Source organism: Mastigoproctus giganteus, chromosome 1 (assembly GCF_048544385.1).
Source record: "Mastigoproctus giganteus isolate SK-2022 chromosome 1, ASM4854438v1, whole genome shotgun sequence".
NCBI classification, from domain to species: Eukaryota; Metazoa; Arthropoda; class Arachnida; order Uropygi; family Thelyphonidae; genus Mastigoproctus; species Mastigoproctus giganteus.
The window spans coordinates 177,763,378-177,790,338 of record NC_143575.1 but is presented as its reverse complement, the minus strand read 5'-3'; the positions used below and the strand labels follow the sequence as shown (position 1 = coordinate 177,790,338).

At 39.4% G+C, this 26,961-nt stretch overlaps 1 protein-coding gene across 1 annotated transcript in view; it reads right to left on the bottom strand.

Annotated features, from left to right (window-relative positions):
• Nucleotides 1-26,961, bottom strand: part of LOC150091323 (proto-oncogene tyrosine-protein kinase ROS-like) — a 712,204-nt gene that overhangs the window by 72,058 nt on the left and 613,185 nt on the right. Inside the window, exon 34 of the mRNA XM_090389969.1 lies at nt 19,582-19,646. Within this exon, the coding sequence (XP_090246095.1) occupies nt 19,582-19,646 (65 nt within the window). The remainder of the gene's footprint in view (nt 1-19,581; nt 19,647-26,961) is intronic.

Here is a 26,961-nt window from a genome sequence, read left to right as displayed (position 1 = left end):
AGTGGAAGCTGGAGATGAAGAAGATGAAGTCCAGAATGCAGCACCACGAGAGCTTTCCATTTCTCTTTTATCTTCTATCCTGAGGGAAGTTGAGAAGCAGTTGCAGCTCTTAGAAAGCAGTGAATACAATACAGAATGTAATAGGATAACTCTTTGTGGAGATCTTATTTGGCACCATCGAACAGCTTATTTATGAAAGAAGAAAAATGGCAAAGCAGCAAAAACTAGATGTCTTTTTTAACCCTCCCCCACAAAAAAACAGTCAGAAGACAATGAACTATAGCAATTTACTTCTTGATTAATTATTTTTCATTCTATCCCTGCAACCTGACAACTGAACCTGAAATTGATGATGACCTCTTCCTATCTTCATAACTCAGAGACCTCAAAAAACCTGCCCCATCAAGTTATCTTAATTTTTTCAAGACAAGTGTTAAATTTACTATATTATTTCATTATTAAATATGAATTTAACATGTATTTAAACTGCACTATCATTTGTGTTAGGCTAACTACTAAATTTGTTTTCATTTTGTTTGTTTTCATTTTGAGTAATGTTTTGTGATTTGCTCTAACCCTATTTTTTCCATAAGCCCTGTTATTTTTATTGCATGATTTTCTATACATGAGGTCTCACAAGAATGCAACTATTGCATTATAGCAAAAATGTCTAACTTATTCTAACAGGCTCATCTATGGAAGTGCCGGTAGTAAAGTGGACATATCATTAAGTTGTGCCGAAAGATAATGCACATTCTAACAAAGTAGTGATGCAAGACTGCCACTACAGTAAATACAGTATGCAAGGTGCAATTACAAAGTTTGAGAGGACTGAACTAATATTTGAGAAATGATGAAGCTTACTAGCTATGCTTCAAAGTAGTCTCCTTGACAATTATACACCAATTCCAATGCTTCTACAACTACTGAAAGCATTCTTGATAGGCTTATTTTAGAATTGTCAACAGTTCTTGTGTCATATTCTGAATAATTTCCTCAGTTATTGGAAATCTGTGACTTTTCAAGGGGACTTTTAAATACGGGAGGGAAACAAAGGGAGCTAAATCCAGTATGAGTAAGTTGGAGGGGGGGCACAGTGATGGAGTGCATTGCAAGAAATTCTTGAATGGCAAGCACCGAGTGCAGAGGCACTGTCATGATGCAAGTGCCAATTCTCTGAAGCTCACTTTTCTGGCTGTTTTTTCCAATCATGAAATTGTCTTTTAGTATTCCTGATTAACTGTTTGAATGTGTGGGACAAAATTCATAACAAACAATGTACTGTGAGTCACAAAATACAATAAGCATAGCCTTCAAATTTGATTGAGACTGTCTTGCTTCTTTGGATCTTGGAGAACATTGAGCCTTCCACTGGGCCTTTGCTTCTGGATCACCCACAGTTCTTCTCCAATATAAAGATCGTGGCATCCAAGGACTTTATACTCTCTGTGATCACTGGTGAGAATGTGAGGAGGCACAAATTTCACTGAAACATGCTGCATTCTCAAATCTTGTGTTAAAATTGATTGACATGTCCAATAAGAAATGCCAATTTCATGGCTAGTTAGATGCCTATGATTCCTAATCAGATCATGAATATGAGTGATTAAATTACTGGTGTTTCAAGTTGAAGGAGCTGTTTTTAACATTTCATAGGTTTCTGTTGCATGCTTTTCTCTAATTTGAAACAAATTTTGAGAAAATTCACTGCTGAATAAAATCCCTCATTTTAAAATGCAGCAAAAGGCATAAAATACCTTCTATTCAATGAGCACTAATTCAGACTGACTACTGGATAATTCATGTGTTATTATACCTAGATGAGCTTCCAAACATTTTGCAACAAGTTGCAACTTGATATGATGTGGCAATTTCAAGATACAAAATCAGTTCCCAAATGTCTTTATCATACCTCATATTGCTTACATCAGGAAAATTTTCCTGAATGCTGCAGTGTCAATGTGAATTTTTATAATGTATTGAATGTTGGCATAAGGGAAAAAGAAAACTGACAAACTCAAAATGCTAATAGCACTGGCAGTTTTAAAGATAGTTCTATTTATCCTCCCCCCTCTTTCTGGTTTCTGTAACTTCCTGAAACAGTGTGTTTACCAATATCAATCAGTTATAGGCAGTTGTGAACTGTGAATATTTTAACAATGGGCTCGCACTTTTGCCGACTTTTGGATGTGAAACATCCTTTTGGGAGGGAGGGGTACCTACCGAGTAAATCTGATCGGTCACGGAAGTGATGTCACCCGCGGTGTCTGCCAGAGGTGCTTCCCACGCTCAGACCACTAGTCTGTGTGGGACATTCACTAGTAGTATGATTAGATTAGACCGTGTGACACATTTTTCTTGACCAGTACAATATCTCGAGTTCTAAACTTTTGGAATTTTTGAATAGTATGATGTCACAACCATGTGATGGCACGAAGGATGTTTCACATAAAACCATCTACCGGGCGTGCTCGGCAGATGCACGACTTTTTTATTCTTTTTTTTACAACTAGGGAAATATAATGGATACATTTTTTTCATGATAAAATTTTAATACTGCAAATAAAAAATAACAAAAATATTTTCCATATTACAAATAACGAATTATCACAAAACATTCTAGAATATAAAAACAAATATTACATAAAAAACAAACTGTTCTAGAAAAGGTACACAAAAATCACAGATTACATGAAAAAATATTGCACAAATATTCAAGAAAATTTTCTTCTAAAAATTGCCATATGAAATTTACTTTATTAATATTGACATAACAATCCAGATCAAATTGAAGCAATGGTTTTCCATTTAGATGTATGGTCATAATAATCTGCAACATGTTTAATTTTCAACATTATTCATTCATTCACACGATATTATTCATTACGCTGAAAGCTCACTCAGTTTCAGCACTGCTAATTGCAATGGTTTCAAAGATATTTCTGGCTTTCTTAATTGTCAAGGAAATTTCACTCGATTTTAAAGATAAACTGTCTTCGACAAAATCTCTAAAATCATTAATTTTTATTTCATATTTTATTGGAAAACAATTTCTTATTCGGTTTTCACAGTCTTGCCACCGAGACAAAAGTTCTTTTAAATTCCACGATTTCCAGTAGAATATGTTTAAAATTTCTTTCAATGGTATGATTATTTTCTTTATTTAATTTAAAATCACCCTCTTGCATTAATAACATATCCTTTAAGGATAAAACAATGCATTTAATAACTTGTCATGAGGTAATTTTACTGTTCTTACTTTCGACTTTGATTCCTTCAAATTCTTTCCACTTCAACATGCTCTCAATTTTAGCTTCATATTTTCCTTCAGAATTTTTCAAATTAGCAATAGCACTGATAATTCGAATAATTAATTTAGCATTAGCATATAGCATTAGCATTAGCATTAGTAGAGGCATTTGATGCAAGAAAGCAAGCTTATGCAGCATCAGCCAAAAAAAAAAAAAAAAAAAAACCCCATTTCCACTTCACCCCTCTGTTTGTTCAAAATACCTGTCCAGCTGAGCCTTCAACCTATTTAAGCTATCAACCTCCACGACACGGGATGGAAGTCTGTTCCACCAACCAACCACCCGCTGGCTAAAGGCAAATTTCCGCACGTCTATCCTACACCTGTCTTTCCTCAATTTGAATTTATGCCCTCTCAGGTGGCGCCTCCGTAGCCAGGTGGGAAGGAGCAGCAGTGCGTAGCACACGCTTCTTGATTAGACCGGGGTTCGAGCCCGTCACCACCAAATACGGAGGATGCGGAAAGGTCAAGGAATGACCACCGCATTTCCCGGAGCAATATGGCCTTAGCTGCTAATGCTCCTAAAAACCAAATAACAAACAACAAACAGCCCTCTCAGGTGATTATTCTGAGCAAGAGGAAGAATCCCATCAGCATTGAGCATGCTCAAACCATTCAAGGCTTTATACACCTCTATCAGATCACCTCGCTGGTGCCTAGTCTCCAGACACTGTAATTTGCAAAACTTAAGCCTTTCTTCGTAAGAGCACCCCTTTGTTCCATTCACTAATCTTGTTGCCCTTCTCTGTACTCATTCCAGCAGCTCTACATCCTTCTTGAAATGAGGCCTCCAGACCTGTATACAGTACTCTAGGTGTGGCCTGACCATTGCCTTATACAAGGGAATGATCACCTCCTTATCCCTGCTGGAAAAATTCCTGTATATTATATCATTGACAATACTCCATGAGCTACTCTTGCAGCCCGTCTGCACTGATCAGAGAACTTCATATCTGCCTGCACAACCACCCCCAAGTCCCTTTCATTCTCTATCACTGTCAGTGTAGTACCACAGAGTTGATACGTTGCTCTGGGGTTGCTGTTTCCCATGTGTATTACTTTACATTTGTCAATGTTAAACTTCATTTGCCACCTCTCAGCCCATCTGCTCAACCTTTCCAGATCCTGTTGCAGCAGCATAGTGTCAGTAGTGTCCTTGACAACCCTGCCTACCTTTGTATCGTCTGCAAACTTGGACATTAAACTTGATATGCTATCATCAATATCATTTATAAATACAGAAAACAATAATGGACCCGACACTGAGCCCTGAGGGACTCCACTAATAACATTAGTCCACGATGAGCAGGGTCCATTGATTACCACTCTCTGTCTTCTCCCCCTCAACCACCCCTTTATCCATAGCAGCAATTTGCCTCCAATGCCACACTGCTCCACTTTGTGCAGCAGTCTTCCATGTGCAACAGTATCAAAAGCCTTTCTAAGATCCAAGTATATAATATCAAAGCTATTCCCTGCATCCAGTTCTTTTGTGACTGCATCATAGTATCCAATCAAATTGGTCAGGCAAGACTTCCCCTTAACAAAACCATGCTGTGTCCGAGCTATAACTGAAGTCTTGTCTAAATGATCCTGCAGTGCTTCTTTAACCAGTGCCTCCATTAATTTTCCTGGAACAGAAGTTAAGCTCACAGGTCTATAATTACTTGTGTCAGCCTTTGATCCTCCTTTGTGAATTGGGGTCACATTTGCACATTTCCAGTCTATGGGTACCTCCCCTGAGTCCAAGGAAGCTCTCATAATTATGGCTAAGGGTTTGCTTACTTCCTTTGCTGCCTCCTTTAATATAACTGGATAGATCCCATCCACCCCGGGTGCCTTTCTTGTGTTTATCTTCAACAACCTCTCTTCCACCTTACTCTCAGTTATTTCAAGATTCTGTAGCTTACTGCTAGAGTTGAATACACATCAACAGTTGACCCATCAATATCAAGTGGACCAATCTGATTCATCCCCTTCCTTCTGGAGTTTACATAAGTAAAGAACTCTTTGCTGTTTTTCTTTGCATCCCTTGCCAAAGATTTCATGTAATCTGCCTTCGCCTGCCTAACCTCCTTTGTAACTTGGTTACAGATCAACTTGTATCTGTCATAGGCTTCTGTGTCACGTGTTAATTTGTATGTATCCCATGCATTTTTCTTTTCTGCCATATGTCTCATTAGTTCATCTGACATCCACTTAGGCCTAAACCTTGAACAATATTTCTTAGTTGGTATGTAAAGCCTAGTAGCTTCCAAGATAAGTTCTTTGAATGCTTCCCATTTTGAATTTGCTGTTGGTAACATCATCAGTTGGTCCCACTGTATAGAATTTAAATACTGTCTCAGTCCATCGTAGTCGCCTTTACGAAAGCAATAACCTTTCCCTTTACCCCTAATGGTAGTTACCTCTTTGAGTAAATCCCACTTCAGCACACTGTGATCACTGCCACCTAGTGGTTCATTTATCTGCAGATTCTTAATGCATGAAGAATCACTGCTGATAATCAAATCAAGAGTATTACTCCCTCTAGTTGCCTCCCGAACATGCTGATGTAGAAAACAATCATCCAATAAATCCACAAAAGCCCTGCTAGTGTGTGAGTGACCAGCCCCCAAATTCCAGTCAATATCTGGGAAATTAAAATCTCCCATTATAAGACTCTCTGATTTACTGGCCCACTCTATTTCCCTGTACAGTTTCTTATTATACTCATCAGAGTCATTAGGCCTATAGCACACTCCTACTCTCAATTTTGATCTCCCAATGCTTATGCCACACCAAACTGACTCAACACTGCACTGTCCAGCGATGTCGACTGGCTTCACTTCCTTGGTTTTTATGTGTTTCTTCACTAATAGCATAACCCCTCCCCCCTTCCTATCCTGTCTATCCTTTCTGTAGATGTTGTACTCCCCAAATTCCAGTTCTGCATCCCTTATATCTGTGTGACACTATGGCAAAAGCAGATCATTTATCTGCTTTTGCCATAGTGAATCTGTAAAGCTCTAAAATGTAAAAGGGCTCCTGCAGGATGTCGATAATTAGTGCTAAATGGTTAAGAAATTCCAGATTTAAAGTCACTTTAACAATCCTGAATATTTAACTTCTGATTCAAAATGTTTGCACAATGCAGGATAATTCCTTTAACCTGCAATTACCATTTGCAAGCTACATCCCGAACATACGACCGATCATTGTAGTTTCCACATCAAGTTCTTTAGCAATCATCCTTAATTCGTGCTAGTTTTTTGGAGATTGGTAATACAGTTTTTTTTTTTTTTTAATTATTGCCTGTATGCCAGTATATTTTAGAACATTTTCTACGTAGTTGTTTGTTGTTTGTTATTTGGTTTTTAGGAGCATTAGCAACTAAGGCCATATTGCTCCGGGAATATGCGGTGGTCATTCCCTTGACCTTTCCGCATCCTCCGTATTTGGTGGTGATCTACGTAGTGAAAGGCTCGACAAAGTTTCAAAATCTGCCAACATTTCATCTTATATAATATCTTAGTTGCCTCAATCCCCCCCCCCCCTATGTTGCTACTGTCACTAGTTCTTTGAATACTGTGCAAAATATCAGAATCACTCAGATATTCAGCTACTGTGACTGTGTAAACATAGACAGGGGAAATTTACTGGAAGGCATGGATCATTTACTTCTCTGAAAAACATATGCCCGTTTGTCGGAGTAAAGGGGAACGACAACACAGGTTGACCAGAGGTTATTATTCATGTTGGGAATCTTCTTAATCCTCTGACTAGCTATGGAAAGCATACTGACTAGTGCGACTTCTCGGAATGTGGCTGCATAAGTTTTACGGTCACCACTAACATTGTGGAAGGGTAATCCCTTTCACCCTTAATTCGCGCTTTCTAATTACCTAAAGGCCAGAGGTGAGAACAATGCATACAAAGTTGTCTCTCCTAATCTGTTCGTTACATGAAAATAATTTTCGTTCTACGGAAACTACTGTATTTTAAATGTAATTACCAAGGGGGATTTTAAAAAATTCGGTATAAAGAAGTTGGTTAAACAGAGGTCCGACTATAATTAAATCAAAATTGAAGCAATTTTAAAATACATAACTAATCGATTGTACCATTAAAATGCTGGGAATGGGGCCCTGCTCGCCCCACTGTAGTTTTGTAGTTCAATAATTGCATTCAGGATTTCATTTGTAAAATAAATGATCGTCTCAACAATGGGCTCACAAATTTTCAAAAAAATAACAATGGGCTCTCGCGAGCCCACTATAGCTCACCACTGGTTATTGGTAAATGTGGATATGATGTCGGTTCAAATAATCAAATTTTTGGTATATGACTAGTTGCACTTAATGAAAGTTGACATCTGGTGTCACTGAAACTGTATGTACTTAATATAAACTTGGAAATCAAGTAGGTTATTTTATTTTATTTATTTATTATTATTTTGTTTTTGTTTCCCAATTCTGACCAACAACAATTAAATGGAATGTGATCTACGTTTGAATAACAGCAAATATTATTATTATCCAGTTTTGTTAGGAGCAATCACTGAGAGACATGCATCATGAGTTAGATTATCAATGAACAGTACAATCATATTATTGCACAATTTGATGGATGTTAGAGAAAAAAGTTGCTTCTGAAAGACAGGCAGTGTCATGGTTATATAAAATTTTCAATGGCTAAAACAAAAGCACTCAGTATAAGGCTGAAACACGAGGAGTAAGTAGTTTATACATATACTGGAATTTTTTAATATAAAATTTTCAAAAAGTAATGGATTTTAGAATGCCTGATTCATGAGGTTTTGCTAAACACAATCAAGGAAGTGGATCTGAAATCTATTTTACCAAGTGACAAGTAGATTTCAGTTTTATTTCTGGATCACTGTTCTTCTCTGTTTCTTGCTGGATTGATAATTTTCTCCTCATGTATATTAGTATTTGTATTAGTAGTGGCAAATGATGCAAGAAAACAAGTTTATATAGCAGTCAGCAAAAAAAAAGGCACAGAGTGAGTCACAATTATGATCATTTTGAAAAGTGTAAATATGTGTAAACATGTAAATAAGAATATAGTGTGAGCCAATTGATGATGTTATCAACTGCTAATTATAAATGGGAAGCAATGAGGGAAGCAATTTCAGAAGCTGCCGAGCTGTCATACCAACTAAGAGATATCGTTCAATATTTAGACCTAAATGGATAACAGATGAATTGATGGATTAGCGAAAGAGAAGAAAAATGCATGAATGATTATAAATTATCAAGATACATAGAAATGTATACTAAGTACAAACTAGTCTGCAATCAAGTCACAGAAGGATATTCCTTGTCACCAGTCGTATCAGTTCAACTGTCTAATTCTATTATGTTTGAACCTTGAACAATACCTCATCATTGCATTAAAAGTTGGTGTTTTCTACAATTAAGGCAGAATATAAGAGGTCTTTGGCTAGAAATGCAAAGAAAAGTAGCAAATAGTTCTTTCTTAATGTTAACACTAGAAGAAAATTTACTCCCCACTTTAGACTTTTTTTTCGCAATACCTGAAAGAAAATGCATTTAACCTAAAACCATAAACACTGCATGATTTGCAGGTGATGATACAACAGGAAGTAGGCAAAATTACAGCTGACATGTGCATCACATGGCTGATAAGAAATGATACCATTCAGATATGTGTACTAGTAGCAAACAATTTTAACATGTGATATAATTTCTGTAATGTATCCCATTGCCATGTAGCTAATGTATTTGAAACCCTTTTTGGTTCATGTTTACTCAGTAAATTTCCAGAGATACAGCATATTAAAATGATTATATGAGGGCTGTTCCGAAAATATGCAGACTGAGATCATTGCTCTAAGTCTGAGTGATTTGGGAGATTGGTATGGTCTCCTTTTCGAAATAGTGTCCTTCACATTCTATACACCTTTTACAGCAGTTCATAGCTTTTGAAACATGTGCTGCAGCCCATTTTCTGAAAGGATAGCGGACCTGGCAGATTTAACTTCTTCATTTTTGTTAAATTTTTTTCCTCTCAATTTTTTTTTTGAGACTTGGGAAAGCCCAGAAATCGCATGGCGTGAGGTCTGGACTGTAGGGAGCGTGGTCTAGTGGTTGACCACCAATTTTTGCTAAAGCTTGCATTGCTGGTTGTGCGACATGTGGCCTAGCATTATCTTGAAGAAGAAACCACTCTTGATTAAGCAGTTATTTTATTATTTTATTTTTTTTTGCAAATTGCTCCTTTGAGGTGAACTCACAACATGCTAGCATAATATTCTCCATTTACAGTTTGTTTCTCAGGAACCCAGTGCTGCAGTATTATTCTGCGGGTGTCAAAAAACAAAATCAACATCAATTTTTTTTGAAGAACCAAAAACTCGAAAATTTTTTGGAGGTAGTGAATTGTGGTGTTTCCATATCCTTGACTGCTGTTTGGACTCGGGATCAAAATATTTAATCCAGAACTCATCACACGTGATTATCTTTTTCAGAAAGTCGGGCTTTTCTTCCACCTTGTCAATAAAGGCTTGACAAAGTTCAATGCACCATTATTTTTGTTCTGGGGTAAGACTGCGCGGTACCCATCTTGGGTAAATATGTGACATGTTAAGGTGTGTCTTTGCAATTTTGTGACATCTTGCTACACCAACATTCAACTGAACTGCCAGATCACAAATTGATAAATGCCTATTTTCTGTCAATAACGTTTTGGTTTCCTCAATGTTTTCATCGTTCACTGAGGTTGACGGATGCCTGCTTCTTTGTTCATCTTGTACGCTTTTTTTCTGTCCTTAAAATGCTTCCACCATTTAAATATGGCTGTTCTGTCCAAGGCTTCTTCACTGTATGCTTCTTGAATCATCTCAAATGTATTCTGGCCACTGTTGCCTAACTTGACACAAAATTCAATCACGATTCTTTGTCTAATAACACTGGTTTATGGTGTATCTGGGGTTTGAGTAAAAGTATGTGGCAGTTATTTATGCATGTTTACTGATTACTAAGGCGCCTCCATATCCAGGTGGGTAGGAGCAGCAGTGCGTAGCACACACTTCTTGATTAGACCGGGGTTCGAGCCCATCACCACCAAATACGGAGGATGCGGAAAGGTCAGGGAATGACCACCGCACATTCCCGGTGCAATATGGCCTTAGTTGCTAATGCTCCAAAAAACAACAAACAAACTGATTACTAAACTGAAGTCTGTTTGTTTCTATCACGTAAAGATTTTTCACAATTCATTAACAAAAATATTACCTAGGTATTATATGCAAATGTGTACACAACTATAGTTTCTGCAATGGTTTACAAGTTTTATACCCCTATATTCGTAATCAGTATCAAATATTTGCCTCAAATACAACAGATTGTGCATGTTTAACCCGTAACTACACACACTGCAAGGTAGCTGACCTTGACCCGGGAAGGTAGATGGCCACCCACCACGCTCTTCCGGCCCATCTGTGATTTCCAGAATTTTATTTTCTGAGTGGAGTCTGGGAGACTCCTGTGGGTAGTTACGGGTTAAACTTGTCTGAGCATGCACTCACTTGTTTGTACAGTCCACTCAACCACAGAGCCTATATAAGTGGCACATCCCTTATGCGGTCACAGTACTCCTGTAAAAACTGTCGTGAGCTCTCATTGTGTGTTAGTTTTCTTTTAGTATGGCAACCAGAAAGTGTATAAACAGTCCCGACATATTTTGTTACATATGTGGTTGTTTTGTTCCTGTAAAGCAGAGGCGAAATATTACCGATTTTGTAAAAAAATCATCGTATTATGCATACTTTGACATAAAACTAGGCAATCAGGATAAATCATGGGCACTGCATAAAGTATGACATACATGTGTCGAACATCTTAGAAAATGGAGTCAAGGAAAAAAATTTGTGCTTGCCATTTGCTATTCCTATGGTGTGGCGCGAGCCAGTAAGCCATGCTGAATGTTACTTTTGTGTATGTGACATTAAAGGTTACAATTCAAAAAATAAAAAGGACATCAAATATCCAGATCTACCATCAGCCCGGTTCCGTATGGACCTGATCTGCCTGTAAAACCTCCACCAGAAACTTCGGAGTCCATCTTCTTCCACCGAAACAGAAGCTAAAGAGGTTAGTGAAGAGGAATGTTATCAACCAGAAAATATTTTAACACCACAGCAATTCATGCAAGTCGAACTGAACAATTTAGTAAGGGCCTTAGGTCTTCCAAAGTATGCTGCTGAAATTCTGGGATTCAGACTTCAAGCGAAGAACTTACTTGCCTCAGGTACATCATTTTCCTGGTACAGAAATCATGAAAGGGAGTTTATACAGTATTTTTCACAAGAAGGTCCTCTCGTATATTGCAGTGATATTTCTGGTTTAATAAGTGTCTTAGGAGTGCACTCCTAAGGCACTTATTAAACCTTAGGATGGCACAATAAGTGCCATCATATGTTCCTGGTGAATGGAGAGAATTTATAGACTCTTCTAAGACTAGTTTAAAAGGTGTTCTCTTGTATAATGGAGATAAGTACACATCTGTGCCAGTTGCTCATTCAGTCTACTTAAAAGAAACTTATGACAATCTAAAGTTGCTTCTGGAGAAAATTAAATATCAAGATCACGAATGGCAACTATGTGGAGACTTAAAAGTGTTATGTACGTTGTTGGGGCAACAGGGTGGGTACACTAAAATGCCATGCTTTATTCGTGAATGGGATAGCAGAGCTAAAGCACTGCATTGGACAAAGAAGCAATGGCCTCGGAGGCACAATCTTACACCGGGGGTCAAAGGGTCAAAGTTAGGCATAATGAAGCAATTTGTTAAAGCATTGAATAAGGATGGCAACTGCTTTAAGTACCTTTGCAGTAAATTTTCCGGTTTATCTGATGCAAAACTTGAGAGTATCTTCATTGGTCCCCAAATTAGAAAATTGATTTTAGATGGTCAGTTTGAAACTACTATGACTGACGTTGAAAGGGAAGCCTGGATTGCTTTTAAAGGTGTAATGGAAAACTTTCTAGGAAATCATAAATCACAGGATTATGAGAAAATTGTTCAAAATATGCTTGAAAAGCTTCACAATTTAGGTTTCAATATGAGAATCAAAATTTTTTGCATGCCCATCTTGATTTTTTCCCCAAAAATCTTGCATAGATGAGTGAAGAACAAGGGGAGAGATTCCATCAGAACACAAAGGAAATGGAGCAGAGGTACCAGGGAAAGTGGAATACAAATATGATGGCCAACTACTGCTGGTGTTTAAAAAGAGAGAAACCTGGCACTGTACATAAAAGAAAAATGATTAAAGGTTTTTTCAAACAAAGAGACAAAGGTCTGATTAATGAAAGTTTCAGAATTTTGATTAATACTTGTTAATATTTATGTATTTTTTGATATATGAAAATGTAATCCTATCAATTTGTCATTACTAAATACAATAAAGTTATATACTTTCATAAAAAACAATACTTTTTTATTTCTTAAATTGTGATGTATCTGGATGTGATAGAAAAAAATCTAAGTCATATTTGAAATCACAGCAACATATTTTGGCAGAAGGATTTATTGAAATTCAAACCCCAGTGAACAAACTTAAATTTGTAAACTAGTGTAATTAACAAAATATCTTTCTCATCCCCCATCATAAAATACACTTCACATAAACTGCTTTAACGAACACAAAAATGAATACTACGTGATACGCTTGCATAAACTAACTAAGAAAAGGTGGGAGAACATTCCTAGACTGTAAACTTGTCACCCATTTCCATAGCAACAAAGCAGTGTTGCCAGTCCACATACTTTCAGAACAGCCCTGATATAAAATATTGATTCAACTTGTATACTTCTTTGTATGTCAATCAAGATAGTTTCACATATGAGGCCAAAACAGCTCTGTTGCACTATCAGTGGCACTATCCAAGGATCAGACATTGGCAGACTTCTTAAATGCATTTATTTTAAAACTTATCATTTTTTTTTTTTTTTTTTTTTTTTTTATGAGAAATCCCTAGCACATGAGGTATTAGAACTTAGTACAGTGCATGGGTTGAAAGCTAAGAAGATGAAAGAAGATAGTTGTTGACATTCGACTTGAATTTCTGTAGATTGTAATTTTTGGGAAATACATATGAAGGGAGGTTGTTGCAGAATATGGAAGCTGAACAAATAAATGAGGAAGAAGAAAAGTTAATTCTGTGAGTTTAAAGTTGGACAGTAAAAGGATGTTGATTGGTTGCTACACACGTTCGGACTGGTTTGGAAGAGAGACTGGGAATTACAGAAGACAATTCAGAAAAACAGTGCCTTTGAAATATCTATAGAAAAGGCATGCAGCAGCAGAAAGGAAAAGTTTATGAGGCAGAGAGTGGAGAGACTTTGTTAGAGATGAGCCATTAATTAAGCTAACTGCCCTCTTTTGAATGGAATCTAGAAGCCAGGAATTTAGAGAGAGGTTTTGGGGGCACCACCCCAGAAGTGGTAACAGTATTCCATGTTAAGGCGATTTGCAGTTTGTATGGAGTGAACAACTGTTTGGAAGAAAAGTAATGCCAAGAGTGAAAGAGAAAACCCATTTTTTTTTAGATGCAAAGGAAGCAATATTTATAATGTACTTATGTACTTATGCCAAGAAAGATTAGAAGTTAGAGAAATCTCTAACAGAGATATATCATCTTGCCTAGAAATCAGAGTGTCATGTAAAACAAGCAGAAGGATCTTTTTTGCAAGATGCAAGACAGGACTGAGTTTTAGAAGGATTAAAATCAGCTAAGCTTTCTTTAGCATTAGTAGAGGCATCTGATGTAAGAAAGCAAGCTTATGCAGCATCAGCCAAAAAAACAAAAAAAAAAACAAAACAAAAAAAAAAAAAAAAAAAATAACCACTTCCACTTCACCCCTCTGTTCGTTCGAAATACCTGTCCAGCTTAGCCTTAAACTTATTTAGGCTATCAACTTCCACGACAAGGGATGGAAGTCTATTCCACCAACCAACCACCTGCTGGCTAAAGGCAAATTTCCACATGTCTATCCTACATCTGTCTTTTCTCCATTTGAATTTATGCCCTCTCAGGTGATTATTCTGAGCAAGAGGAAGAATCCCATCAGCATTGCATGCTCAAACCATTCAAGGCTTTGTACACCTCTATCAGATCACCTCGCTGGTGCCTAGTCTCCAGACACTGTAATTTGCAAAACTTAAGCCTTTCTTCGTAAGAGCACCTCTTTGTTCAATTCACTAATCTTGTTGCCCTTCTCTGTACTCGTTCCAGCATCTCTACATCCTTCTTGAAATAAGGCCTCTAGACCTGTATACAGTACTCTAGGTGTGGTCTGACCATTGCCTTATACAAGGGAATAATCACCTCCTTATCCCTGCTAGAAAAATTCCTATATATCATCGACAATACACCATGAGCTACTCTTGAAGCACGTCTGCACTGCTCAGAAACCTTCATATCTGCCTGCACAACCACCCCTAGGTCCCTTTCATTCTCTACCACTGTCAGTATAGTACCACAGAGTTGATACGTTGCTCTGGGGTTACTGTTTCCCATATGTAGTACTTTACATTTGTCAATGTTAAACTTCATTTGCCACCTCTCAGCCCATCTGCTCAACCTTTCCAGATCCTGTTGCAGTAGCATAGTGTCAGTAGTGTCCTTGACAACACTGCCAACCTTCGTATCGTCTGCAAACTTGGACATTAAGCTCGATATACCATCCTCAATATCATTTATAAATACAGAAAACAATAATGCACCCAATGCTGAACCCTGAGGGACTCCACTAATAACATTAGTCCATGATGAGCAGTGTCCATTGATTACCACTCTCTGTCTTCTCCTCCTTAACCCCCCCCCTTTATCCATAGCAGCAATTTGCCTCCAATGCCACACTGCTCCAATTTGTGCAGCAGTCTTCCATGTGTAACAGTATCAAAAGCCTTTCTAAGATCCAAGTATATAATATCAAAGTTATTCCTTGCATCCAGTTCTTTTGTGACTACATCATAGTATCCAATCAAATTGGTCAGGCAAGACTTCCCCTTAACAAAACCATGCTGTGTCTGAGCTATAACTAAAGTCTTGTCTAGATGATCCTGCAGTGCTTCTTTAACCAGTGCCTCCATTAATTTTCCAGGAACAGAGGTTAAACTCATAGGTCTATAATTACTTGTGTGTTGCCCTATGATCCTCTTTTGTGAATTGGGGTCACATTTGCACATCTCCAGTCCATGGGTACTTCCCCTGAGTCCAAGGATGCTCTCATAATTATGGCTAAGGGTTTGCTTACTTCTTTGCTGCCTCCTTTAATATAACTGGATAGATCCCATCCATCCCAGGTGCCTTTCTTGTATTTATCTTCAACAATTTCTCCTCCACTTTACTCTCAGTTATTACAAGATTCTCTAGCTTGCTGCCAGAGTTGAATACACCTCTGGCATTCTTCTCGCTGAATAACTCCTCATGTGTGAATGTCAATGCAAAATATTCATTCAGTTTGTTAGCTACCTGAGCAGGCTCATCAACAGTTGACCCATCGATATCAAGTGGACCAATCTGATTCATCCCCTTCCTTCTGGAGTTTACATAAGTAAAGAACTCTTTGCTGTTTTTCTTTGCATCCCTTGCCAAAGATTTCTTGTAATCTGCCTTCGCCTGCCTAACCTCCTTTGTAACTTGGTTACAGATCAACTTGTATCTGTCATAGGCTTCTGTGTCACGTGTTAATTTGTATGTATCCCATGCATTTTTCTTTTCTGCCATATGTCTCATTAGTTCATATGACATCCACTTAGGCCTAAACCTTGAACAATATTTCTTAGTTGGTATGTAAAGCCTAGTAGCTTCCAAGATAAGTTCTTTGAATGCTTCCCATTTTGAATTTGCTGTTGGTAACATCATCAGTTGGTCCCACTGTATAGAATTTAAATATTGTCTCAGTCCATCGTAGTCGCCTTTATGAAAGCAATAACTCTTCCCTTTTCCCCTAATGGTAGTTACCTCTTTGAGTAAATCCCACTTCAGCACACTGTGATCACTGCCACCTAGTGGTTCATTTACCTGCAGATTCTTAATGCATGAAGAATCACTACTGATAATCAAATCAAGAGTATTACTCCCTCTAGTTTCCTCCCGAACATGCTGATGTAGAAAAGAATCATCCAATAAATTCACAAAAACCTTGCTAGTGTGTGAGTGACCAGCCCCCAAATTCCAGTCAATATCTGGGAAATTAAAATCCCCCATTATAAGACTCTCTGATTTACTGGCCCACTCTATTTCCTCGTACAGTTTCTTATTATACTCATCAGAGTCATTAGGCCTATAGCACACTCCTACTCTCAATTTTGATCTCCCAATGCTTATGTCACACCAAACTGACTCGACACTGCACTGTCCAGCAATGTCGACTGGCTTCACTTCCTTGGATTTTATGTATTTTTTAACTAATAGCATAACCCCTCCTCCCTTCCTATCCTTTCTGTAGACATTGTACTCCCCAAATTCCAGTTCTGCGTTCCTTATATCTGTGTGACACAACGTCTCTGAAATCCCCACAATATCTGCCTTTGATGTTTTGAGCAATACCTCAAATTCATCAAATTTATTTACTAAGCTCCTAGCATTGATGTACACGCAAGTATACATGCACCTGTTCTTTTTCTTAGCTACCCTAACACAACCTATGTGTTTATTTGTACCCCAATGATTCCCAGCAGTCTCTGAAACATCCTGCATCTTATTTTCCAGGCTGCGGCTCATTCCAATAGAAGCAGGAATCACTTTCACCTCTGCCAGTGGCTACTGTTAATCTATTAGTCCTTGTATCCCCCCAACTAGCAGTTTTCCGACCCACCTAACACTGCCTCGATAGCATCAGCAAACATTCTTGCACCCTTTCTATTTAAGTGTATCCCATCCCTGTAGAAGCAGTCTCTCCTGTTAACAAGTACAGACCAGGCTGAAAAAATTCTACCCCTTGAGCCTTGCACAATCCTTCCAGGGCCAAATTGATCGACAGGGTTCTCATCATATACTCCCTCCTATTATGTCTGGGCAGAATTGCAGACACTTTCAAATTCAACCCTGTTACCTGGAGATCAGCATTCTTTGCTCTGTTACCTGGAGATCAGCATTAAATGAATTGGTAGAGAATATTAAGAATTTGAAGCTGTTTGTGCAGGCCAATGTTTTTCAAACTGGGAGGTGGAATGCAATGTACTATCATTAGCAAAACTATGGAGAGGGTTTCTGGTCAATGGAAGAAGGTCATTAATATACAAGAGGAAAAGAGTGGGAGAAAGAACCGAACCTTGGGGAACACCAGCATTAGGAAAAGTTAGATCACAGAGACCTATTTACATTACCCACAGTGAGCGGCTAGAGAGAAAACTGGATATCCAATTACAAAAAACAGTTGGCAAACCATAAGATGGAAGCTTATTTACAAGACCTTTATGCCAAACGTGATCAAAAGACTTTGAAATGTCAAAAAGAACTGCTTGAGTTTTACCAAACTTTTCCATTGAATTTGTCCATTGATGGGTAACATATCACCAGTATATCAGCAGTGGACTGACAGTGACGGAATCCATACTGGTAATCATTGATTAGATGGAAGATTTCTAGATATTTTTATTTTAAGTGTTGGTGGTTAATTGATTTCTCCATTACTCTAAAAAGAGTAGAAGTAAGTGCAATGGTATGATAACTGGATGGGAGGGATTTGTTACCCTTTTTAGGAAGTGGCTGGATATGAGCAAATTTCCAAGCAAAAGGGAAAACACCCTTGGAATAAGAAAGTGAAAAAAATCACTGTAAAGTCCCCTTACCACGTACTAGTGCCAACATCAAGAGGCTGAAATGGCAATAAGCTAATATATAACAGATAAGCCTTATCTAGTAACTCAGAAATTAACCCCTGTTTACAACTACATTGAGCAGTCACTGTATTAGCCCCCCCTCCTTTAACTCACAGAACACTTTGGTTTTGTTGCGGCATGGACTCAACGAGGTATCAAAGTGTCTCACAGGTTAACAGGTCCATGTTGATTCAACTGCTTCCAACATTTGTTACAAATTGAATAACTGTGGAACTGTATTCCAAAGAATTTGTACTACCTCGTACAACAGGTTCTCAACTAGATTAAGATTGTCCGACTTGAGAGGCTACTGCAGTAGGCTGAATTCATCTCATGTTACTAGAACAGCTCTGTTACAAGGCCAGAACTGTACCAGGAACATGAGATTATGGTGCATTATCCTGTTGGAAGAACCCATTCACAGATGAACACACACACACACTACAGCCATAAAGGGATTCAACTGGCACCAGGAAAACACTCCTTGTACCATTAATACTGTCACCACCAGCCTATCTTGTTGACACTTTTATTTATTGTTACAATTAACACAATTACAATTAACACTATACACGCTATGTGAAATTATATAATGAGCTGTTATTGAATTAGAATTTGTTGGAGTATTAAATGTAAGGACAATGTTTCTGGTTGGTACTAACTTCCCATCCCTATGTGTGGAAATTCTTTTAACAGCTATCACTCCCTGTGGTTTTAGTTCAGAGCAGAGTTCCTTTTCAGCAATCTCAAGGAGGTCCCACTCTAAAATTCACCATTTTAGAGTGGGACCTCCTTGATTCCAAAATTCACCCTTGATGAATTTTATGTTCTTTGTCATTACAGTAATCGGCATTCCTCTAATTGAATTCCTCTAATTCCTCTACTACCTCATACAACAGGTGCTCAACTAGATTAAGATTGGCTGACTTGAGAGGCTACTGCAGTAAGCTGAATTCACTCTCATGTTACCAGAAGAGTTCTGTTACAAGGCCAGAACTGTACCAGGAACATGAGATTATGGTGCATTATCCTGTTGGAAGAGCCTATCCACAGACAAACACACACTACGGCCATGAAGGGAATTCAACTGGCATCAGGAAAACACTCCTTGTATCATTAACACTGTCACCACCAGCCTACCTTGTTGACAGTTGGCAGGATGTATTCATGGACTTGTGGTATTTTTGTCATATTCTGGTACTCTGATCAGCATGAAAGAGCAAGAACCAGGATTTTTAAGCCAAGGCAATGTTTTTCCAGCTTAAACATGTTTGAATGAGATTTATTCTATGAATCATTTTAATTAATTAAAATATTGTGGGGTTCCCCACCACAATATTTTAATTATTTATTTTATTAAATTTAATTATATTTTATAATTATCAATTTATAATTCATAAAATGTATATACCTCATTAGCTTTGCTTCCTTTAAAAATTCTGTCTTTTCCTGATCAGTTGCTCCTTTTCTTAAAGTCTATAAGCAATTATATTACAAGTATGTATATTACTGTAATAGCAATTTCCTACAGGAAATATTTTCTATTTGCTAATTAAAAAACTGATATTCATATGATTTAATATTTTAATATAAACAAATTTCAAAACAATGAATGAGAGATAAATGGCAGAAGGAATTTCTAAATGCAGGCAACACTAAGGCAACTGATGATGATGACAACAAAACAAAAATTTCAAATGGTGTTATTAAAGTAAAATAACATGGAATTTTAATGTTCTTAATAAATTATAACGAAAGAACACCCCGAAATTATCTTAAAATGTTCCATTGCACAGATATAGAGAGGTGTGCGTGAGTTGTGGCATACGGTGTCTGTTTATGCTCCTAATATTAATTTAGTTTTAAATAGTTATACTTAACTCTATAGAATGATTCGCCCACCAGTGAATTCCTCTTCTTCTCTGCTCAAGCCTGATGTGGTATCATCTTCGTGATATGATAAACAGGTATTTATAATTTTAAATATTCCTGCTCATGTTCGAATTCCTCCATTGTGATATATGCACAGTGCTTTAGCCTTCATGAATCAAGCAAATGCCCCATTACCCTAAAGGCATAAGGTGACACTGTGTCAACCTTGACTGAGTCACAAAACTTAACATTACTAAGCTCCCTAGGGAAATCCTCCCTCTCTTCTATCTTTTGTCTTAAGTACACCCGCCCCAATGAGGACAATTATTTTCTATGCGACGCCCTAGATGTTCTTTTACCACATGCAGATATTTTGTCATTAAACAGACGTCTAATCTTCAGTCTAAGTTTAAAATTGTGTTGCACCATGAAGATTTTCAACAGTGGAAACCCTTGATGAGATTCTTTTGATTTTCTACTGGGTTACTAGTTAGATCTCAGTGTTATTTATCTGTTTCCATTGTTGCCAGATCGTACTGGTCACTATGTGGCTGACAGCAGAGAAAAAGAGAGCCGGCCAATATAATGTGGCTGGCATGCTGAGATCTGGCCCTTGACTGGGGAAGTGCCAAAGCAAGTGTGCCTTTGGACCGAGACCGGGACCCAAAATTTCCAACGACTCACAACAAATTACCATAGAGAAACAATGACTTTTGTGTTCTCCCCCCCCCCACCATAGACTTTCCATGGACAGCTTATATCTTTGTTCCTGTAAGTCCTGTAGAGAAACTGATTTCACCATCATCCTCTGCGGCTGCGAAAACACCAGGAGAAAGTAGCCGCATCTTTCTGGAGCAATTTCTTAAGTTGGGCGTTTCTTCCCCCCCCCCCCCCAGGGGAAGAAACGTCCAAGGAGGAGAAGAGAAATCTACAAGCGAGGAAATCAAAACAAAAGTCATAGCGAACATGAAAGAAGACTTAAAAACAATCAGAATGAAAGGAATACGGAAAACGTGCAGCATTGGAATTGTCATAAAGATGGAGACCAATGAAGAAGCGCACAAATCAAACAAATCATAAAAAATCCCAAAATTGCAACACTGGGCCTCACTGCTGAGCCCCCAAGGAGAAAGGGCCAACAGTGATCATTTTTGAACTTAGCCCTGACCTCATGTCAAAACAACTGATGGATGAGCTATACAGATAAAACCTGCAAGATACCTTACTGGACCATGACCAAGAGCAACTAATAAATATTAGATATTCCAACCAAAGCAGGAACAGTGAAAACACAAACTGGATTGTGGAACTGGCCCCACGAGGCCTGGCAGGTGATCAAGGGACAAAATCGGATCTTCATTGAATAGGGAAGTCAGAGATTCCGGGAGGTGTTGCAAATTCGGCCACACTTCCAACACGTGCCCAATTGGAGTCAACCTGTGGTCACTGCTCAGAGAAAGGGCATCACTACATTAACTGACAAACAAGACCAAGGAACCTGTATGTGCCAACTGCAGGGCTGTAAAAATACACCATGCACATTCTATCAGAGATTACAAATGCCCTATATACTTAAAAGCACAAAGCACATACCAACTAAGAGCTGATTATGGGAACATTCCCTACAGGTTACAACCATGGAGTACTAAGCATACACCAAATAAATGCACGGCAGGTCTGGGGTGGCTGAGCAGGTGAGGACCAAAGCGGATGAAGAAAATGCAGATGTAATAATAATGCAAGAGCCTTACACACACATGAGGAAGGTCAGAGGCTACCCACTGGCCTATAAAGTCTTACAGACAGACGAAGGCACCCTATGGGCAACAGTTGCGGTTCGCAACCTGCAGATAACTGTCACTAAGATCCCACAACTTACCGCGGCATGTGCCCACATCATCAGTTCAGTGGGAGAAATATTTGTTATTTCACTCTACAGTCGACCAAGAGAAAACATTAATCTGGCTATAACATACCTACAGGCAGCCCAAAATATCCTCCAGGGCTGTAGAGTCATCGTTGGAGCCGATGTCAACTGCAGGTTGCTGGCGTTGCACAGTAGAACACAGGACCAGCAGGGCACCAACAATGAACTCCAACTAGGAGTTCCTCTGAACGTCATCCTTCACTGCTCTGAACCAACCCTTCCAACTACCTACCTATTGCAACATTCTATGGGAAGCAACCATAGATATCACCATAGCCACAAGAAATGTTGCAGCATACAGTGCTGATTGGCAAGTGCAAGATGCCTGGACAATATCTGACCACTGGACAATAACATACTGGTTAATGAGAAAAATGGCAGAAACCCCATAAGCAGACTGATGCTGAACAGATTCAAGGTAGAAACAGCAAACTGGGAACTGTATAGGGAACACTTACAGTCAAACACGAACCAATTGAAGAACAGAATGACCATATAAACTGGGACAAATCACGCTGCCAGCATACCTGATCCTGATGTCTTGCAGCAGAACCTAGCACTGTTCATAATGTCATCGGAGATAGCAATGAGAAGGGAAAAAACTGGCCACCGGGAAGAAGCCCTGGTGAACCCCTGAACTTAAAAGAATGCGAAAGCCCAGAGGAAAAAGAAAAGCATTCCAAAGAGCAAGAAGGACATGGCTGCCAGTGGAAGTGGAAATCTTGCGATAGCACTACCGAGAAAAGGGAAATGCTTACACTGAAAAAATCAAGAAATATAAGAGGCAGTCCTGGGAGCATTTAGTCTCCACAACAGGCAACACTGATCCCTGGGGAGTGGGGTAAAAAAGTGCTAGAGACAAGCTCCCCCCCGGGGGGGGGAGGTGAACAATGCCACAAAGACGCTGCAAGGCACAATAATGAAGACATGGGGGGAGTCCACCACCAATATCCAAAATGTAATATTCCAGGAACTACCTACACTAATACTGCCTAAACAGTATTAGTGCTGCTTAGGCAGTATTACTGTAGGTAGGAAATATGGGATGCAAATTAAAATTACACAATGCAATGGCAGGAGCATCCTTTCACTATGGATAAGCTATAGGCCACGGCACTGAAAATAGGAACAAAAGATGCCCTGGCCCAGTGTTGATAGAACCAGATACTTAAAGAGGCTGTGGAATATGAGCCTGAACTCCTCTATCTCTTTAACACCTGCCTACAAGCAGGGAAATATCCAACGCACTGGAAGATAGACAACCTGAAACTAATCTTAAAAAATCCTGCCAAGCAACCTGACCAACCGGAGTCATATTGTCCTATAGCCCTTCTCTCAACCCTAAGTAAATTGTATGAAAGACTACTTCACAGCGGAAGTTGAACCACTACACTGCAGCAAACCCTAATCAATTCGGGTTCAGGCCTGCTTTGTCAACCATTGTTATTGTTATTTTTTGGTTTTTAGGAGCATTAGCAACTAAGGCCATATTGCTCCGGGATATGTGGTGGTCATTCCCTGACCTTTCCGCATCCTCCGTATTTGGTGGTGACGGGCTCGAACTCTGCTCTAATCAAGAAGCATGTGCTACGCACTACTGCTCCTTCCCACCTGGCTACGGAGGCACCTTTGTCAACCATTGAAGCCATCCAGAAACTTCAGACTGAGGCACAACAATGGACCAAGAAATACATCCTTGCCATCCCGGTCGACTTTGCCGGGGCATTTGACTCACTTTGATGGCCAAGCATCCTCGCCAGACTCCGGGAGGCGGAGACCCCACTTAACTGCTACTAGAGCGTAATGACCTACCTCAAGGATAGGAGTATAGAGGTAGTCACATCATTCCAGAAAGTGACCAAGAGCATCCACTGGGGCTGCCCGCAGGGATTAGTCCTGGGGCTGCTGCTGCAGAGCATAGTCTTTGATGAATTTCTTGCAATGGACCTTGGGGGGGGTTGGATTCCAAGCTTTTGCTGATGACCTAGTCCTGATTGTGGTGGCGGACTCAAGGTCACGACTGGAGGCCCTGGGATCCTGCAGGAATGGATGACAACTCACTGTCTAAAGATATCATTGACGAAGACTTGCTCAATCCTACTGAAGGGCATGCTTGATATCAGAAGACCACCTTAAGCTCCAAAGGAACATGATAAAGTTGATGAAGCAAGTGAAATATCTTGGACTTATCATAGATAACAACCTCTCCTTTAAGCTGCACCTCCTATACTTAAAAGAAAAAATAAGGATATACGTGGCCATGACTGCCAGGGTGTCAAGGCAAGACTGGGAGCTAAACAGAAGCACCCTGTCTCTGTACTACAAGGAAGTTTTATCCTAGTGATCGACTACTGAGCACCCATCTGGTACAAGAAAGTGATCACCGTGGTTAATAGAAAACTTCTTGACACTATACAGCAAACTCCTTACCATAACAAGAGCCGGCAGGACAGTGAGCACTGCATGCCTTGCAGGTCCTGGCTGGGGCTTTGCTGCTGGACCTGGAGGTTGTGTGCTGCAGTATGTTATACCACCTTTCCAAAGGGAAAATAACAAACCTGATTGGATATACCATAGACCTAGCAAATGCCTGCAACACAGAAAAGAAGCGACTGCTGACACATTTACAGCAGGTGTGGAAGAACCATTGATCCACATCCACAAAGGGAGAAGTTACGAAAAAATTCATACCACACATAGACAAAGAGTATCCCAATTCCCCCACTTGTTTTCCCCAGGGTTAAATGCAACCTTGCATTTAGCCCTGTCCACACTGTCTCTTCGCTGTTGGAGACAGTGCGGACAGTATTTCCCACTAGGGGCATTAGGAGATGGGCGATGTGCTTTGATATCTCATAGGTTGGCAAATTGCAACAGGAGACGATGGGTCAGAGAGGGATGCCTGGCTTATGCACCTTTTGCAGGCCATAAAACTGCAGGAGCTGGCAGCCCGTGGCATGCAACTGCCAGCACGTCGACCTTGAGATCTTCCCCAATTTGAACCACTTGTAAACCAACTTGTTAACCTTTGACTCTAGTCACCCCAAGACCTTGATGGGTGGGTCATGTACAGGTTTTGTAGACATTATGGTCAAGCAGGAGGGCAAGAGCCTTGTTAAAATACACAGAACGATCCAATACAACCATGCAGTGTCCCTGGTCAATGGGAAGGATGATGATGGTGTTGTCTTTCTTGATGAATTTAAGAGCAGCATGCTGTTGGCAGCTGAGGTTGCGGTTAGCAGACTGTGCACACTGAAGAATAGAAGCTGTCCTTAGCCCACCTCCCTGAAGAGACTGCTAACGACATCCGCTTCAGGATGGCTTCTATTCTTCAGTGTGCACAGCCTGCTAATCCCGACTTCAGCTGTTTACTTGCCAATTTTGTGGCAGCTGCTATGTAGAGAAACTCCAGACATCTTCAAGACCGCCTCGTGGAACATGACAGATCCATCTGCCTCGGTGACTCTGAACATTCTGCAATCACAGAACATTTTTGGTCAAATCATCACAACCTCAACCACAGACGCGATAGTGAGGTCATCGATCAGTCTTGACACTACTATCATCACCTGTAGTTAGAGTCCCTGAATATACCCAGCTGTCACAAAGTTTTAAATCACATTAGAGGTACAAGACTACACCAAATTTTGAAGTCAGTAGTGCTGAAACACAACAAATGCTGTCAGCAATCCCATATGCACCCTGCACACCAACAACAATCGCCTGATCTGGCCTAGTGAATGACTGATCACTCATGCTCATGTATGTGCTCTCCCAGTCATCTGATCACATACAACATATTTAGTATGATTTATTCCATTTCTAGTGATTTATGTCATGTTTGCATTTCTGTATGTAATTGCTGAAAAAAAGAGTTCATTACTCCGAAAGCTATTTGTCATATTAAAACTTTTTATATGACATCTTACCCAACTTTTCCAGATCCTGTTGCAGCGGCATACTGTCATGCTGTTATTAACAACCTTGCCAACTTTTGTATCATCTGCAAACTTTGACATTAAGCTTGAAATACCTTCATCAATATCATTGATAAATATAGAAAACAACAATGGGCTCGAACCCTGGTCTAATCAAGAAGCGTGTGCTATGCACTGCTGCTCCTTGCTCCCTGGCTATGTTATACCACCTTTCCAAAGGGAAAACAACAAACCTGATTGGATATACCACAGACCTAGCAAATGCCTGCAACACAGAAAAGAAGCGACTGCTGACACATTTACAGCACGTGTGGCAGAACCATTGATCCACATCCACAAAGGGAGAAGTTACGAAAAAATTCATACCACACATAGACAAATAGTATCCTAATTCCCCCACTTGTTTTCCCCAGGGTTAAATGTAACCTTGCATTTAGCCCTGTCCACACTGTCTCTTCGCTGTTGGAGACAGTGCGGACAGTATTTCCCACTAGGGGCGTTAGGAGATGGGCGATGTGCTTTGATAGCTCATAGGTTGGCAAATTGCAACAGGAGACGATGGGTCAGAGAGGGACGCCTGGCTTATGCACCTTTTGCAGGCCATAAAACTGCGGGAGCTGGAGGCCGTGGCATGCAACTGCCAGCAAATCGACCTTGAGATCTTCCCCAATTTGAACCATTCGTAAACCAACTTGTTAACCTTTGACTCTAGTCACCCCAAGACCTTGATGGGTGGATCATGTACAGGTTTGTAGACATTATGGTCAAGCAGGAGGGCAAGACGTTCTGTCTTCTCCCACTCAATCATCCTTTTATCCATTATAGCAACTTCCCCTTAATGCCATACTGCTCCAATTTGTACAGTAGTCTTCCATGTGCAACAGTATCAAAAGCTTTCCTGAAATCCAAATACTGTATATGATATCAAAATTATTTTTTGCATCCAGTTCCTTTGTGACCACATCATAGTATCCAATCAAATTGGTCAGATAGGACTTGACAAACCCATGCCGTGTCTGAATTATTGCTGCAGTCTTTTCTAAATGATCCT